Source organism: Pecten maximus, chromosome 3 (genome assembly GCF_902652985.1).
Source record: "Pecten maximus chromosome 3, xPecMax1.1, whole genome shotgun sequence".
In the NCBI taxonomy this organism is placed as follows: domain Eukaryota; kingdom Metazoa; phylum Mollusca; class Bivalvia; order Pectinida; family Pectinidae; genus Pecten; species Pecten maximus.
In genome coordinates this window covers 14,875,901-14,893,013 of record NC_047017.1, presented here as the reverse complement: position 1 = coordinate 14,893,013, position 17,113 = coordinate 14,875,901, and the positions used below count along the sequence as shown (strand labels likewise).

Below are 17,113 nucleotides of genomic sequence, written 5' to 3'. Positions count from 1 at the left end.
GAGTAACCCTATTTCCCCTATTTGGCCCCACCCCTCAGGCCCCTGGGGGTTCAGAGTAAAAATTTATACAAACTCTGTTCCCTTTCTGCCAAGGATGTTACTGACCAAATTTGGTTCAAATTCATTCATAACTTTATGACTAGTAGCGATTTAAAGGATTAACCCTATTTCCCCTATTTGGCCCCGCCCCTCAGGCCCCTGGGGGTTCAGAGTAAAAATTGATACAAACTCAGTTCACCTTCTGCCGAGGATGTTCCTGACCAAATTTGGTTCAAATTCATTCATAACTTTATGACTAGTAGCGATTTAAAGGATTAACCCTATTTTCCCTATTTGGCCCCGCCCCTCAGGCCCCTGGGGGTTCAGAGTAAAAATGTATACAAACTCTGTTCCCCTTCCCTCAAGGATGTTCCTGACCAAATTTGGTGAAAATCCATTCAATACTTTAGGACTAGTAGCAATTTAAAGAAAAAGTTGACGGACGACGGACGCCGGACGACGGACGCTGCACCATGGCATAAGCTCACCGGCCCTTCGGGCCAGGTGAGCTAAAAACGAGAAGTATTTAAATTGCCGTTATAGTTGAATTACCAAAATGGACCTGAAATCAGTATTTAAAAAAAAAGAATGATCTATGACTTGAATATTTCATAATAATAATTAAATACATCGTTTATTCACTTCATTCAGATCTTCAGACACCGCATAATTTGTGAAGTCATATATAGAAATATATGAACCATTTTTGTTATTGATTTATAGTTCACACAAGTAAGCACGAGATGTAAGCAGTACGTATATGTACCGCTATCTACCTGGCATGACTGAGTACAGTAGACTACACTCGCTTTGTGGATATTGACAGTATAACATATATTTACATACTAATTCAATTTTAGAATTGTAACTGAAATCTTGTAACAGCATGGCACAAATAGTCATCTGAACATGTGTTGTATATTGAAAAATTATTTAGGTAAATATTTAATTAACTCATTTGCTTGACTTTTAGAATTGTAACTGAAATCTTGTAACAGCATGGCACAAATAGTCATCTGAACATGTGTTGTATATATATAATTGAAAAATTATTTAGGTAAATATTAACTCATTTGCTTGACTTCAATTTTCAATTTATCAATTCATTGATTACTGTGTTTGAAGTATGGTGTAGCGAGAATTTCAAGTCTTGATCATGACTTGATGAACGTTCTAAATTGACAAATTATCAAAATGAATTTGTTTGAAAAATAACACAAGTTCCACAGCAATATTATATAGAGAATCGATCACACTATTTCAGAAGTTATAAAACTACAAATAATAATTAATGGCTGAATGTCAAATTAAGTGAATATCACAAGTCTTTTTGCATTTGTTTTTAGATAATCCGGATTTCCGTTTTCCGTCTTTGAAAAAAAATTACGTAGGCGTATTGCATAGTAAACGTAGCCATGTGTACAGTGTACATATGTAACAGCTGATTTCAATCAGATTGACTTAACATGAACTTAACACCGTCTCAGTAGTTCGTCACAATCGAAAATTTGATCGTGAATTCGGTATTTTGCAAATTCTTTCAAAATACTTCCAGGTAAAGGAAAAAAATGCATATGGTCTCTATACACACACCAAAGATTAATAGATCCTATATTGGGTCCATTCTCTCTTAAAAATATCGATTTGGGTCCACTATCGGCCATTTCGGTAATTCAACTCTAACGACAATCGGGCCGCGATTCGCAAATGAAAAATTAATTTAAAATTCGTAAACCTCTAATATTTTACATATGATACAATTAGGCATTGAAAAACATATATGTGGGTCAATTCTCTGAAAATAATGCCAATTTATATTATAATTAAGCCCCATTTTTCTTCGTTTCGGTATTTCCAAGTCTGCTTCACCTGTGGTCCGTTTCAGTAAATATTCTCGACTTTGCCGAAATAAAAACAAGCTATATAATTGTTCATTTTAAACATGACAACTGCCGACCACACGTATCTAAAAGTGTTATTGTTGATATCATCTGAATATTGCCGTAGTTATCTGTCACTTCGATTGTAAACCCATTGCCAAAGTCATGGAAGAATCGACCAATCAAATTGGTTTAACGTTTGATTTCCGTAATCTTGCAGTTACCTCCCTTACAACAGTAAATACGTTCTAAGTATCGCCTACAACAACCAATCCCGTGCACATGGCAACAAGATATTATCATTTGCATTTGATTTATTGGTCGTTTTCGTCAAAGGAAAATGGAATATGGAAATCGATGACAATGTTAACGCTATGACCAGTCACCCTGACCACAAATGCCACCTAGTATCTACCTTTCTTGCAAACATGTACTGTACAGTAACCTATATAGTATAGTATGATACAATGTATCGTCTCGTATGCCGTTATTGATATATTTCTTTCTCTAAATTATATAAATACTCATCTAGTTGATAATGATGTAACATTCTAGAATATATATAATACACATTTAAGTAAATCGCGGACATATTTGCAGACCGATGCTATAATGTCAGCCGTTTTGGAATGAACACGGAAGAGCAAAACTTTCTAAACATCCGGAGACGAATGCGTCTGCGCAATATTTGTTTACATAAATATAGGCCCTATTGACCTGGAGTTATTCGCAAAGTTCAGGTTCATTTAGTCTTCACATTTCGCTAGCGTTATGCATTTCTCAAATCGTATGCATCTTGAAAACATCTACTGAATACATTTCAACATTTTCGGTAAAACTACTACATAAAACCAGAGACCTATAGTATCTAGGTCTCTGATAAAACGAAGATGTTTTTGCAAGTAAATTATTTGAAGCGTAAGGCAATGGGGGCAGCCATATTTCATTGAAACAGACAGTAGATTGCGTATTGGTGAATGTGGCTACCAAATATGGTCATATTTCTCAGTCCAGTTCTTGATGGCAATAACCGAACATTAATGTTCGTTTAAAAACTAAGTCAAAACTGGATACATTGTATGTAAAAAAATTAGGAAATGGAGAGAATATCACCATTTAACCTCCTGTTAGCCCTAACTGACTTCATTAGTCAATGAACTGTAAAGTAAACACAAAAACAAAACTGTACAATCCCTTGTTATTGTTTATACTGTAAAACAACTTAATCTGTGTACACATATGAATTTTTCAGATCACTTGATTGCACAGATCTTAATACCAGAGGTTTTCAATATTAATACAACCATAAAGTCTATTCAAGCACTGACACTCCTTATGAACAGATGAACACATTTTAAACAAAAACACTAAAAATACCAATAAATAAACTTTGTAGAAGTTTTAAAATGAGCAATGTAGACAGACAGGGTGAGGTAAAGTTTGGATATTAAAACTTTCTTGAATGATGAATTCGTCAAACTTTCAACAGATTCTCAATGTCACAGCCACTGACACAAAACCAACGTTATGTAAACCGGAGCTTCTTTTAGACAGAACAAAAATCATTATTCAAATCCGTGTATCTATAAATCTGGGTAGTATGTTTCTACAATAGGCAAATTATTTGATCACTAACAAGGATCTGTAGCTGTTTGTTTCAACAATAACTAGCATTTCTACAACTAGCTGGTTTGTCCCTAATATTAGGTGAAATACATCCAACCTATTCTGTTTCCAGGAAAAGCTAATGCTACAATAAGGAAGTACATTTAGCTAAACAGTTATTGCTTTTCAGCTAGAAAAATACTGTTGTAGAACAAATGATGTTTCTGCAACTTGCTATTGGCAAATGTCTTTGCAATAAGGCAAGGCATCCTGGAATTACCCTGTAGTGGTAATAAGCCCAGGGGTAAATTTTGGCTCAAAGTAATGGTTGGGCAAATGAAACAATAAATTTTGTTTGCATTTGACTGAACTGCAACAGATAAGGGTGGGCTTATTACCAGACATGGGCTTACTGCTAGAAAATTATTGTATATAACTGTGTATGTACAACTGTCTGATCTATAGGACTATAGCTATAAATATAAAGGGCAAAAATACAGAACCTATCCATCTAAAAACCAGCTAACATACGAAAAAGATATAAATACAGGTTTTACACAAAGCAATACCCAATAAACTTCCACAGATTCATTTCACCATTACAAATCCCTGAACATATTGTATTTAATGGTAAAACTGATGGGAAAAAAATTGTATACATTAGTGTAATACTATCAAGAAGGAAAAAGAATACTATGGATGGACGGGCTTAATGCTTATCTATACAAAGGCAAATTTTATTACAAAACATGACAATCCCAATGGGAACTTGGCACCCACCATCACAAGATCTTATTGGATATGAGTCTGTTGGAAATGATGACAAAAAATTAAACTGTTAGAATACCAAGTTACCGTTTCATTTTTTTTCTATTAATCTCTAAATTGAAACTGCACAACTATTGACAAAGCAGAATCCAAAGAGTGAAGTTTGAAAATAGAGACATCTGGTATTTTTCAACAAATGTAGTGATGAAGTTTGAAAAAGAGACATTTCATAATTCTCCAAAACATAGTTATAACAATCTTTACCTGTCAAAATCAAATCTGTACAATTTGAGACTAAGGGGACTTATGTATGATACATGTACTTTAAAGCCTCTCGACATTGTATAGTTTTGTTTATAGATATAAATCTGAATGAAGTTAAAATTTTATAAACCCCTATGGATTTATCTTCATTTAATTTCCTAGGTTACGTCAACAATGCATAAATAAAATATGTAATAAACAGCTAAACATAGAACCTCAACTAACCCTACGTACGTCGAGTTTCATCCCCAGATCATAAACAGAAAAGCATGGGTTTGTTTTATATATATCAAATGACAAAGTTTCACCGCCAATTCATGTTGACTTTTCACATTTAACCTATCTTTAATAATAAACAGACTCATGTTGACTCTGTAAGACAAAGATGATGCGATTTTACCCACTACTTTTCTTTGCCTTCCCAGCATGCACCCCGCATGTCTTATTGACTTTGGGCTTCTGATGCATGGCTTTGATTTACCAGTCTGCCATTCTCCAAAAACAAAACCAGTTTGTGCATGTGTGTATGCTCGCATTAGAGATTTCCTGTAGGTAGTGTGTAGATTTTCTGTTTTAATTGCAATTTTTGAAAAACTACGATATTGATTCTCACATTATAATTTATCATCATTAGGGTATATATTTCATCATTCAACATACTATTTGTTATGATTTATATTTTACAAAAACTTTTAAAGTTTTATTATTTACTTCTTATGATAAAGATGACCTGAGAATGAATGACTGTTGGCCAGACGACAAACAAAAGGCGATTTACACATCATCATCTGATGACGAAGGGCCAAAAAAGTTGGTACATACACATGTAAAAGTTAAAGATTGTTCAATGAAATATAACACCAATTTTTTCTTAAATATATATAAATAAAGACAACACATACAATAAAACATCATGAGTAAACCAACAGACTCATTATAAAAATGACAATACTATACTGGTCCAACAACAGAATGCTATAATATTCAATACTCAGAAATCGACACTCAAAATATTTCCCTCTAAACAGACTCATGAAAACAACATCTTATTTTCTAAATTAATGTATTCTAATTCATACTACATTAAGCAAGATCAAATTATCACAACTAAATTTTAAGTTGATATTGAAATTTAAAATTATCAAAAAATGCCACTACCACTAACCAACGGGCCCCATTTCCACCAAATTTCCCAGACTTTTTTTTGCCACTGGAACCCAATATTTAGAGTTTATAAAAAGGTCCAAAGGAATTTTCTTAAGTTGAGGAATGTTCATGAAACCAGAGCCAGCAATATAATTTTGACAATTTATGACAGATTTTTTCTAATCCAGATTTACTGCATGTCAAATTAAGTTAACTAAACAGACAACAGTGTACTTTTACACAGTAAAACAATTTGAAATTTAAAAAATTTGAAACTTCAGTCCAGAAGTGTTGTCAAATCTTACATTTAACATGCTTTTTAGGAATTGTGGAAGCAGTATGTGATAGATATGTAAAATTAGATATGGTGATTATTTTTAGCTCTTTTATTCAAAAATATTTCAAATTTTAAGTAAATTTAACAACCAATCAATACTTTCTGAAAAAATCTTATTTCAAGGAAACTGAAGTACAAAATAACTTTTGTTTTATTTTTTTGGGGATATGGTAAGCTAGGTTAACCGGTCAGTAATATCAGTACATAACTTACATATATGTACTAATCTTTGTTACCGAAGTCCATAGACTTCCTTTTGTAGATCAGAGATGTTTTCTCCTCCAGAATTGTTCACTTTATAACTGGGACAGAATCTCTTATTTCGGGTCCTGTGTCTGTGATGGCCTCCTCGTAGGATGGGGGCGGGTCCGAGTGATAATCTGGAGCCGAAGGAACCATAGGGATCACAGGTGTGTCAGTGGCCTCCAGGTAGGAAGGAGGCTGGATCTCTCCATGGGGTCTGCAGGATATAGAATGTACAGGATAAGTTTGGAAATATGAAACGAAAATATTCTTATCAAATGGAATAACACAGCTGCATTCACAGCTATAGCCCTTTCCCAAAACATGAGTTATGTCCCTTGTCACACCGCTCTCTAAAATCTGACCTAGATACATGTTTGTGACATTTCTGCTCCCACTATGCTAGAAATTGAGCTTAAAGCAAAATTTAAGCACAGTCTAAAATGTGAAAAATTTTGAAAACAAAAGTTTAACATGCCAATTTGACTTCATAACATTGATGTTCGACTCTTTAAGGAATTTGATTTCAAATATCAATATCTTATCACGGTTAATAAGTAAACTTTACAAAATTTGTGGCAGACAGACTGACAGATGGATCAAGGACGGCGCTTATGCCTCCAACACCTTCGTGGCGGTGGACATAAAACATTCGTAGGAAAGGCATGTGATAATACTTAAGTGTATTACAGCATATGACCTGTCTCTGTGTTAAATGTTATGTATCTACACTAATGAAGTAGTCATGTTCAAAGAAAGGTAGTTTTGTATAACTGTATCCTGGCCACAACAACCTTGCTGTCTATCTAGAATATAAAAATTGTGTATTACCTCCCTTTCATTGTTCAGTATTAAAAGTCACACTGTGTATATGTACTCATAAAACCATGTTTGTGTGATCTTAAATGGTTCAAAATCCAGATTCCAACACAATCTTATTGATACTTCATATACATGAAGGGTCTTAATTAATAAATGAGTTTTCATTTCATTGGGATTTTATGAAATAAGTCTTTAGTTAGAAGTTTTTATTTTTGCAAGTCTTGGTGAAAATCTAAATTAAGATACTTTTTATCACACGACTAGAAAAACATGCATTTGAACACTGAGGGTTTTTGAAGTTAAAGTCATAAGATCTCACAATATTTATACTTAAAAGACTCTCGGGTTGAATAAACAAATAAAAAAACCTAACTGTAATTCATTATCATTATCGTAATACATTTCTGTAAAACAATGGAAAAACATTTAATGTTCAGAAACATTTAATTGTCTGCTAAGATTTTGTATTGACAAATACCTACAATACAGAGATTGCTGGAATATCCATTCAGAACATTTCTGAATGAAATATTTCTCCTTACTTACACACAAGAATGGTACAAGACATGGTCAGTTTCCATGCCAAATGTGTAAATCAAGATACATACTTTTATGTTACAAAGCATTTGTACACCAAACAATATCAGTTGTTCTTTCTTAATTTGAAATGAATATGATGAAAACATATTTAAATACATACTGAAAGTGTGCAAAATAAAGTTAAACTGATATAATTTATGAGATTTTTTTCATTTCTAAATGTCCACTTAAATATGAATGAAGAAGGAATTTCCATTGCAATCGATCATTATTTGGGACCTAGCTCAGTTCGTAAACCAAAATGTATCTGTTTTTTTAACCCATACGTAACATTTTTGGCTTAACTTACTATAAAATTTGGTAAACCTATTTGTAATGTAAACGATTTGGTTTTCCTTTGATTTTTTTAAAATATCAGGGCTGTGAGCGTTAACATCATATTGCTTAAAAGTGGATGTCATCAGGGAGACTTTCTGACAATAAAGATAAACGTTGGGCTGCTTTGTCAATTCAATATGAGCAAGAACTCACGGCAAATCATGCCTTGATGCCAAGTTTTACTGTTTGCTCAATTTTGTGAAGGATTCACTTGTTTATAAAATAAACAGCATCCGGTAAATGTTATAATGTCAATTTCAACTGCCTCTGAGTTAGACTGTGTACTTGTGTCAGTCAGATTGTTCTTTTCAACAAGTGATTTTGTAAAAGTAAACTATTATATTCTGTGACCATAATCACTCCCATCTTGAAAAGATCATTCTCTAATGGGTACACAACAGTGATTAATAAAATCATTAATTATTAACTCTGGTGTATATATGTAATTCAATATCAACTGTTTATGTTACGTACACTATACGTTCAGGGGAGATGTTGAGTGATGTGTGGTTACCTACTCTGATTAGGATATGTACCTAATAGTCTCTGGGGAGTTGTTAAAGGGTTATCTTATAGTCTCTGGGGAGTTGGTAAAGGGTTATCTTATAGTCTATAGAGAGTAGTTAAAGGGTTATCTTATAGTCTCTGGGGAGTTGTTAAAGGGTTATCTTATAGTCTCTGGGGAGTTGTTAAAGGATTATCTTATAGTCTATAGAGAGTAGTTAAAGGGTTATCTTATAGTCTCTGGGGAGTTGTTAAAGGGTTATCTTACAGTCTCTGGGGAGTTGGTAAAGGGTTATCTTATAGTCTCTGGGGAGTTGTTAAAGGGTTATCTTATAGTCTCTGGCGAGTAGTTAAAGGGTTATCTTATAGTCTATAGAGAGTAGTTAAAGGGTTATCTTATAGTCTCTTGGGAGTTGTTAAAGGGTTATCTTATAGTCTATAGAGAGTAGTTAAAGGGTTATCTTATAGTCTCTGGGGAGTTGTTAAAGGGTTATATTACAGTCTCTGGGGAGTTGTTAAAGGGTTATCTTATAGTCTCTGGGGAGTTGTTAAAGGGTTATCTTACAGTCTCTGGGGAGTAGTTAAAGGGTTATCTTATAGTCTATAGAGAGTAGTTAAAGGGTTATCTTATAGTCTCTGGGGAGTTGTTAAAGGGTTATCTTACAGTTTCTGGGGAGTAGTTAAAGGGTTATCTTATAGTCTATAGAGAGTAGTTAAAGGGTTATCTTACAGTCTCTGGGGAGTTGTTAAAGGGTTATCTTATAGTCTATAGAGAGTAGTTAAAGGGTTATCTTATAGTCTCTTGGGAGTTGTTAAAGGGTTATCTTACAGTTTCTGGGGAGTAGTTAAAGGGTTATCTTATAGTCTATAGAGAGTAGTTAAAGGGTTATCTTACAGTCTCTGGGGAGTTGTTAAAGGGTTATCTTATAGTCTATAGAGAGTAGTTAAAGGGTTATCTTACAGTCTCTGGGGAGTTGTTAAAGGGTTATCTTATAGTCTATAGAGAGCAGTTAAAGGGTTATCTTACAGTCTCTGGGGAGTTGTTAAAGGGTTATCTCATAGTCTCTGGGGAGTAGTTAAAGGGTTATCTTATAGTCTATAGAGAGTGTAGTTAAAGGGTTATCTTACAGTCTCTGGGGAGTTGTTAAAGGGTTATCTTATAGTCTATAGAGAGCAGTTAAAGGGTTATCTTACAGTCTCTGGGGAGTTGTTAAAGGGTTATCTTATAGTCTCTGGGGAGTAGTTAAAGGGTTATCTTATAGTCTATAGAGAGTAGTTAAAGGGTTATCTTACAGTCTCTGGTGAGTTGTTAAAGGGTTATCTTATAGTCTCTGGGGAGTAGTTAAAGGGTTATCTTATAGTCTCTGGTGAGTTGGCAAAGGATTGTCTTTCTAGTTTTGATACATAATTTACAGTCTCTTGAGAGTTGGCAAAGGATTTTGTACATAACTTATAGTCTCTGGTTAGTTGGCAAAGGATTGCCTCTCTAGTTTTGATACATAACTTACAGTCTCTGGGGAGTTAGTATAGGATTACCTCCCTTGGTTTGATACATACCTTATTTCTGGGGAGTTGTTTATTGTGTCCATTATAACTGTAACTGTATCGTCCCTCTCATCTGTGTTGATGACCACAGCTGCCACTGTAAGATAACCCTTTAACTACTCTCTATAGACTATAAGATAACCCTTTAACTACTCCCCAGAGACTGTAAGATAACCCTTTAACTACTCTCTATAGACTATAAGATAACCCTTTAACTACTCTCTATAGACTATAAGATAACTCTTTAACTACTCCCCAGAGACTGTAAGATAACCCTTTAACAACTCCCCAGAGACTATAAGATAACCCTTTAACAACTCCCCAGAGACTGTAAGATAACCCTTTAACAACTCCCCAGAGACTATAAGATAACCCTTTAACAACTCCCCAGAGACTATAAGATAACCCTTTAACAACTCCCCAGAGACTGTAAGATAACCCTTTAACAACTCCCAAGAGACTATAAGATAACCTTTTAACAACTCCCCAGAGACTATAAGATAACCCTTTAACAACTCCCCAGAGACTATATGATAACCCTTTAACAACTCCCCAGAGACTGTAAGATAACCCTTTAACTACTCCCCAGAGACTGTAAGATAACCCTTTAACTACTCCCCAGAGACTGTAAGATAACCCTTTAACAACTCCCCAGAGACTATAAGATAACCCTTTAACAACTCCCCAGAGACTATAAGATAACCCTTTAACTACTCCCCAGAGACTATATGATAACCCTTTAACAACTCCCCAGAGACTGTAAGATAACCCTTTAACAACTCCCCAGAGACTGTAAGATAACCCTTTAACAACTCCCCAGAGACTGTAAGATAACCCTTTAACAACTCCCCAGAGACTATAAGAAAACCCTTAAACAACTCCCCAGAGACTATAAGATAACCCTTTAACAACTCTCTATAGACTATAAGATAACCCTTTAACAACTCCCCAGAGACTATAAGATAACCCTTTACCAACTCCCCAGAGACTGTAAGATAACCCTTTAACAACTCTCTATAGACTATAAGATAACCCTTTAACTACTCCCCAGAGACTATAAGATAACCCTTTAACTACTCCCCAGAGACTGTAAGATAACCCTTTAACAACACCCCAGAGACTGTAAGATAACCCTTTAACTACTCCCCAGAGACTGTAAGATAACCCTTTAACAACTCTCTATAGACTATAAGATAACCCTTTAACAACTCCCAAGAGACTATAAGATAACCCTTTAACTACTCTCTATAGACTATAAGATAACCCTTTAACTACTCCCCAGAGACTATAAGATAACCCTTTAACAACTCCCCAGAGACTATAAGATAACCCTTTAACAACTCTCTATAGACTATAAGATAACCCTTTAACAACTCCCCAGAGACTATAAGAAAACCCTTTAACAACTCCCCAGAGACTATAAGATAACCCTTTAACAACTCCCCAGAGACTATAAGATAACCCTTTAACAACTCCCCAGAGACTGTAAGATAACCCTTTAACTACTCCCCAGAGACTATAAGATAACCCTTTAACAACTCTCTATAGACTATAAGATAACCCTTTAACAACTCCCCAGAGACTATAAGATAACCCTTTAACTACTCCCCAGAGACTATAAGATAACCCTTTAACAACTCCCCAGAGACTGTAAGATAACCCTTTAACAACTCCCCAGAGACTGTAAGATAACCCTTTAACAACTCCCCAGAGACTATAAGATAACCCTTTAACAACTCCCCAGAGACTATAAGATAACCCTTTAACAACTCCCCAGAGACTATAAGATAACCCTTAAACAACTCCCCAGAGACTGTAAGATAACCCTTTAACTACTCTCTATAGACTATAAGATAACCCTTTAACTACTCTCTATAGACTATAAGATAACCCTTTAACAACTCCCCAGAGACTGTAAGATAACCCTTTAACTACTCCCCAGAGACTGTAAGATAACCCTTTAACAACTCCCCAGAGACTATAAGATAACCCTTTAACTACTCTCTATAGACTATAAGATAACCCTTTAACTACTCCCCAGAGACTGTAAGATAACCCTTTAACTACTCCCCAGAGACTATAAGATAACCCTTTAACTACTCTCTATAGACTATAAGATAACCCTTTAACTACTCCCCAGAGACTGTAAGATAACCCTTTAACTAATCTCTATAGACTATAAGATAACCCTTTAACTACTCTCTATAGACTATAAGATAACCCTTTAACTACTCCCCAGAGACTGTAAGATAACCCTTTAACTACTCCCCAGAGACTATAAGATAACCCTTTAACTACTCTCTATAGACTATAAGATAACCCTTTAACTACTCCCCAGAGACTGTAAGATAACCCTTTAACTACTCTCTATAGACTATAAGATAACTCTTTAACTACTCCCCAAAGACTGTAAGATAACCCTTTAACAACTCCCCAGAGACTATAAGATAACCCTTTAACAACTCCCCAGAGACTATAAGATAACCCTTTAACAACTCCCCAGAGACTGTAAGATAACCCTTTAACAACTCCCCAGAGACTATAAGATAACCCTTTAACAACTCCCAAGAGACTATAAGATAACCCTTTAACTACTCTCTATAGACTGTAAGATAACCCTTTAACAACTCCCCAAAGACTGTAAGATAACCCTTTAACAACTCCCCAGAGACTATAAGATAACCCTTTAACAACTCCCCAGAGACTGTAAGATAACCCTTTAACAACTCCCCAGAGACTGTAAGATAACCCTTTAACAACTCCCCAGAGACTGTAAGATAACCCTTTAACTACTCCCCAGAGACTATAAGATAACCCTTTAACAACTCCCAAGAGACTATAAGATAACCCTTTAACTACTCTCTATAGACTATAAGATAACCCTTTAACTACTCCCCAGGGTTATCTTATAGTCTCTGGTGAGTTGGCAAAGGATTGTCTTTCTAGTTTTGATACATAATTTACAGTCTCTTGGGAGTTGGCAAAGGATTTTGTACATAACTTACAGTCTCTGGTTAGTTGGCAAAGGATTGCCTCTCTAGTTTTGATACATAACTTACAGTCTCTGGGGAGTTAGTATAGGATTACCTCCCTTGGTTTGATACATACCTTATTTCTGGGGAGTTGTTTATTGTGTCCATTATAACTGTAACTGTATCGTCCCTCTCATCTGTGTTGATGACCACAGCTGCCACTGTTTCACCAGCTAACTGCTTTAAATCAACAAGCAATATGTGTTCAAATTAAACATTTAATAACACACTTATTTTTTATCTTGGTCCAACATGTCTGAATTTACATCTTATCAGAGTGGAACAAGTTAAAAAATTAATTAATCAAGAAAGTAGTTGATTACCTAATTGTTCTCTTATGCGAAATTATATTCGGAAAATGGAAATCAAGCATCAAGTTAAATCTGGACAGCTAAACCTAAATATTAAACTTAGCTTCGGATCTGCAGGAGTGAAAACACGGTTTTTATAATCTTGATATCAGCTTGTCGGCTGGTAACTTTTGTGATATCTGAGTTATTATGAATGTATTAGTTACACTTACAATACTTAAACAACTTCCACAAAAAGGACACCTTTTCATCATAGAAATATATCCTATTGAATATCGAAGTTACAGTTATTTTTTAAAGACTGGTCTTATAAATTCAATATGTAAAATACCAGTGCATACTTACCTCTAGCCTTTCTCGGTTATGTATGGTCTGTTTTTTAGCAAGAAGAAACTGACGAATGGCAATCAGGAACATCAGTAGAGCTAGTGCGATCAGTAAAGGGCCGATGTAGGAGATTCGACTGTTCACAAACACGTTGCTGTATCCTAGTTCGAGGAAAAATATAATACATACATATATTATATGTGTTCATGTGTGGCATTTTGGTGTCAGATCAGGTAACCAGACTTGGCACACAAAATTTGTTCCTTTCCCCCAAAAACTAAAATTAAATATGCTTTAATTTTGAACAAATTTGGCAAAGATAGAAAACTAGAAAAAAACACATAAATGCTCCCACTTGACACCCCAAAACCTCAGATCAGCAGTTCCTGAGATTATAGCTAGTTACATTACATTGGTCCAATTTGGGACAGGACAGGACAGGATGGGGCGGGACGGGACGGCCATGAGTAACACTATATACCCTCCCCCTTCAATTTCATGGCGGGGGCATGAAAAAAAAAAACAAAAAAAACAACAGTTATTCAAAGCAAGTAGTGATTTATCAGTTGACAAATGATGTATGATAATATTATAAGCTCACAAAATTCTCATGAGTCATGTGAGCTGAAATTGTAAGTACATCCTTTTGATCGATCAGACTCAATGGCTTATAAGAACAAGGTTATTCAAAATATAAATCATATCACAAAATCTCTGTTAAAACTTGATTGTGTGCATAAGACAGCTTACCCATCCATGTGAGAATGCCTCCTACCAGTATAAGAACACCGGCAATAAAGACGAACATGACCCCTCTACGGAATGGTTGCTTGTTACCGGTGTATACTGATCCAAAAAAGGAATGGAAGGACGAGGGTTGACTCCCCCTAGTCCTCATCCTCAGATGGGCACCATGGAACATATCAACGGCAGGTAGCAACCCTGTTGTCAAGTTGTCAAATCTATTTTCTGAAAGAATTGAATACATTTTTATGTAATTGTTATTTACAGATTAACAATAAAAGAATCAATAAGTGTTAAAAGTAATACAAATTTTCTATAGCTGACATGAACAAATTAGATGACTACAATTGGCACGAATACTTACCAGTTTTATACACTATGATAAATATAATGCATTTTGAATTAACTTCTACACAATTTATATTTAAATTGCAAGTACGCAGCACTCTTTTTGGAAAGTAATTAAGAAAGTCCCTGAAGTGTGAAAGATATATTTAGAAAAATATTAAATATAACTTAGTTACCTTGACTTGTACCAAAACAGTTGGAACACTATATGCAGTGCGATATGCATATTTTCAATAAGAATTTTGAGTTTCAATTACATGTAACCATTTATCCTGTAACTACCACAGCATTGTCAGAATACACCCACTGTATATATTTTTGCTGTATACGGCAGTGACAGAAAACAGCTGTATTTTGGAATCTTAGCATATGTACGTCAATTCGACTGACCTACTATAAAGTGAAACAACGTTTAAAAGGCAAACATATTTCTATCATTTTTGACAGTTTCACTTCAAAATGATAATTTTTGATGATGTTGCAGGATAAATAGAATACATGGTCATGATCAGTGTCTTAAAATATAACCTGTATTTTTGGCTCGGGACAGAAAAACATAAGTCGCTTGGCACTTTAGTCTTTCTTTACCCTTGCCAAAATACAGCTTATATTTTAAGACACTGGCCATGTATTTTCTATTATATATATACATCGATTAAACTGCAACTGAAGTCTCGAGTCTGGTATTAGAAAATTTCATTCTTGGACCAGAAATAAATTGATCATAATCTAAAATCAAATATATTTCTTTACATGGGTAGGGGACACTTTCTGCACTGTTGGAATATTTACCAAAATGGACTTGGAAATTACCAAAATAGGGAAAATGGGGCTCAATTTGTCTTTATTTTTAGAGAATGGACCCAAATGTGTATTTTTTCAATATATACATCAGATAGATTTTCTACATGTACTCAAAGGGGTTAATTTGATGGAAAACCTTAGTATTTCAAATATATGTATATGTATAATCATTTGCGATTCTTGGCACGACTGCGAAAGAGATGAATTACTAACATGGACGATAATTAAGTGACCTGAAATTGACATCACCGCCCCCATAGAATGCACAGAACATATGTTTTCTTTGTGTTAATAAATTGTAACCGATTATTGACAGTTTACTTATTCAATAAATACGAATATGAAAAAAAACTTTTCCCGCTTAGCAATAAATCCCACGCGTTCAAAAAAAAAAATTGCACGAGAAATCACTCAAATCAGTGACATAAACTGTAAAATTATGCACCAATATAATAATGTTGTGACAGGTGTGTACGAATATTCCCCGTCTGTAGTTTGCATACATCAGGAAGTACAGATACATACTGCTATGTGTAGTTAAAATCTCTGATGATACAAGTGTTTCTTCCTCATCTCACCGACTGACTGTGTCCTCTCTCAATCATTTTAAATCAACAATATCTTTTTTATAAACAGCAACTGCATCACAAACAGCATTCAAGTTCGCAAAACCGGAATTTATATGTGAATGGTAAGATTAAAGCCGGAAACGGTGTGACATTCCTAACATAAAAAAAAATATAAATATTTACCATCAAAACCAGAGACATATATACAGATAAAAGGCCATTTAGAACTTGATGATATTGGCATTTGTCTTATTTTCAGATACAGAAAATACTATATATATGTTACTTAATCTATGAATTATATGATTTTATATTAAGTTTCTTCAAACATTTTATCGAAAACATTAGAATGAAAAATCAGAAATACTGGTATATTCACACATACAATAGAAAGTAAATATATTAACTATCCAATGATAATTTGACCAATTGAGCCAATTCTACATTGTATATTATTTTATGGCCAAACGGTTTGTATAGCACGTGATTTGAAGAAATGACAAGCAAATGCTTCCAACCATTACACACATGTATCCATCTGTTTATATAGCACTGCAGAAATACTAATTTTAATATAAACTTTAGTTTATTCATTCAATTCATACATATACAATACACATCCATACAATCATAATGTGAATAGGATTCGGAAACAAGTATAAGACTGATATTAATCCGTTTCCCTTTTATGACACATTAAGTAAACGGCAGCAAGTGGGAGAATACATTAGTGAGCAATGTAATACTTGAATAAATGAAAAATGTGAAATTCGGAAAGAGAAGAGATGAAAATACCAGAAGAAAAAGATTAGAGAGGAATTTTATGCCATGACATGAGATATACAACCTGCTGTAACAGCTGTGTACTTGACAAACAATAATAAAAAAAAAAAAAAAAAAAAAAACA

At 34.4% G+C, this 17,113-nt stretch overlaps 1 protein-coding gene across 1 annotated transcript; it reads right to left on the bottom strand.

Moving 5' to 3' along the window:
* Positions 1-6,193: 6,193 nt before the first annotated feature.
* Positions 6,194-16,298, bottom strand: LOC117323319. Its single transcript, XM_033878459.1, has 5 exons — positions 16,163-16,298; positions 14,492-14,710; positions 13,760-13,902; positions 13,180-13,283; positions 6,194-6,499 (listed from the first exon to the last, which is right to left on the bottom strand). Exons 2-5 carry the CDS (start codon positions 14,661-14,663, stop codon positions 6,331-6,333), a joined length of 588 nt encoding a protein of 195 aa, XP_033734350.1. The 5' UTR covers positions 14,664-14,710; positions 16,163-16,298; the 3' UTR covers positions 6,194-6,330.
* Between the last annotated feature and the right edge of the window lie 815 nt (positions 16,299-17,113).

Coding starts and splice junctions, on each gene's coding strand:
- LOC117323319 (XM_033878459.1), bottom strand. CDS start 14,663: ATGTTCCATGGTGCCCATCTGAGGATGAGGACTAGGGGGAGTCAACCC. Junction 13,903..14,491: donor AGGCATTCTCACATGGATGG/GTAAGCTGTCTT, acceptor TCCTCGAACTAG/GATACAGCAACGTGTTTGTG. Junction 6,500..13,179: donor AACAACTCCCCAGAAATAAG/GTATGTATCAAA, acceptor TATATCCTGCAG/ACCCCATGGAGAGATCCAGC.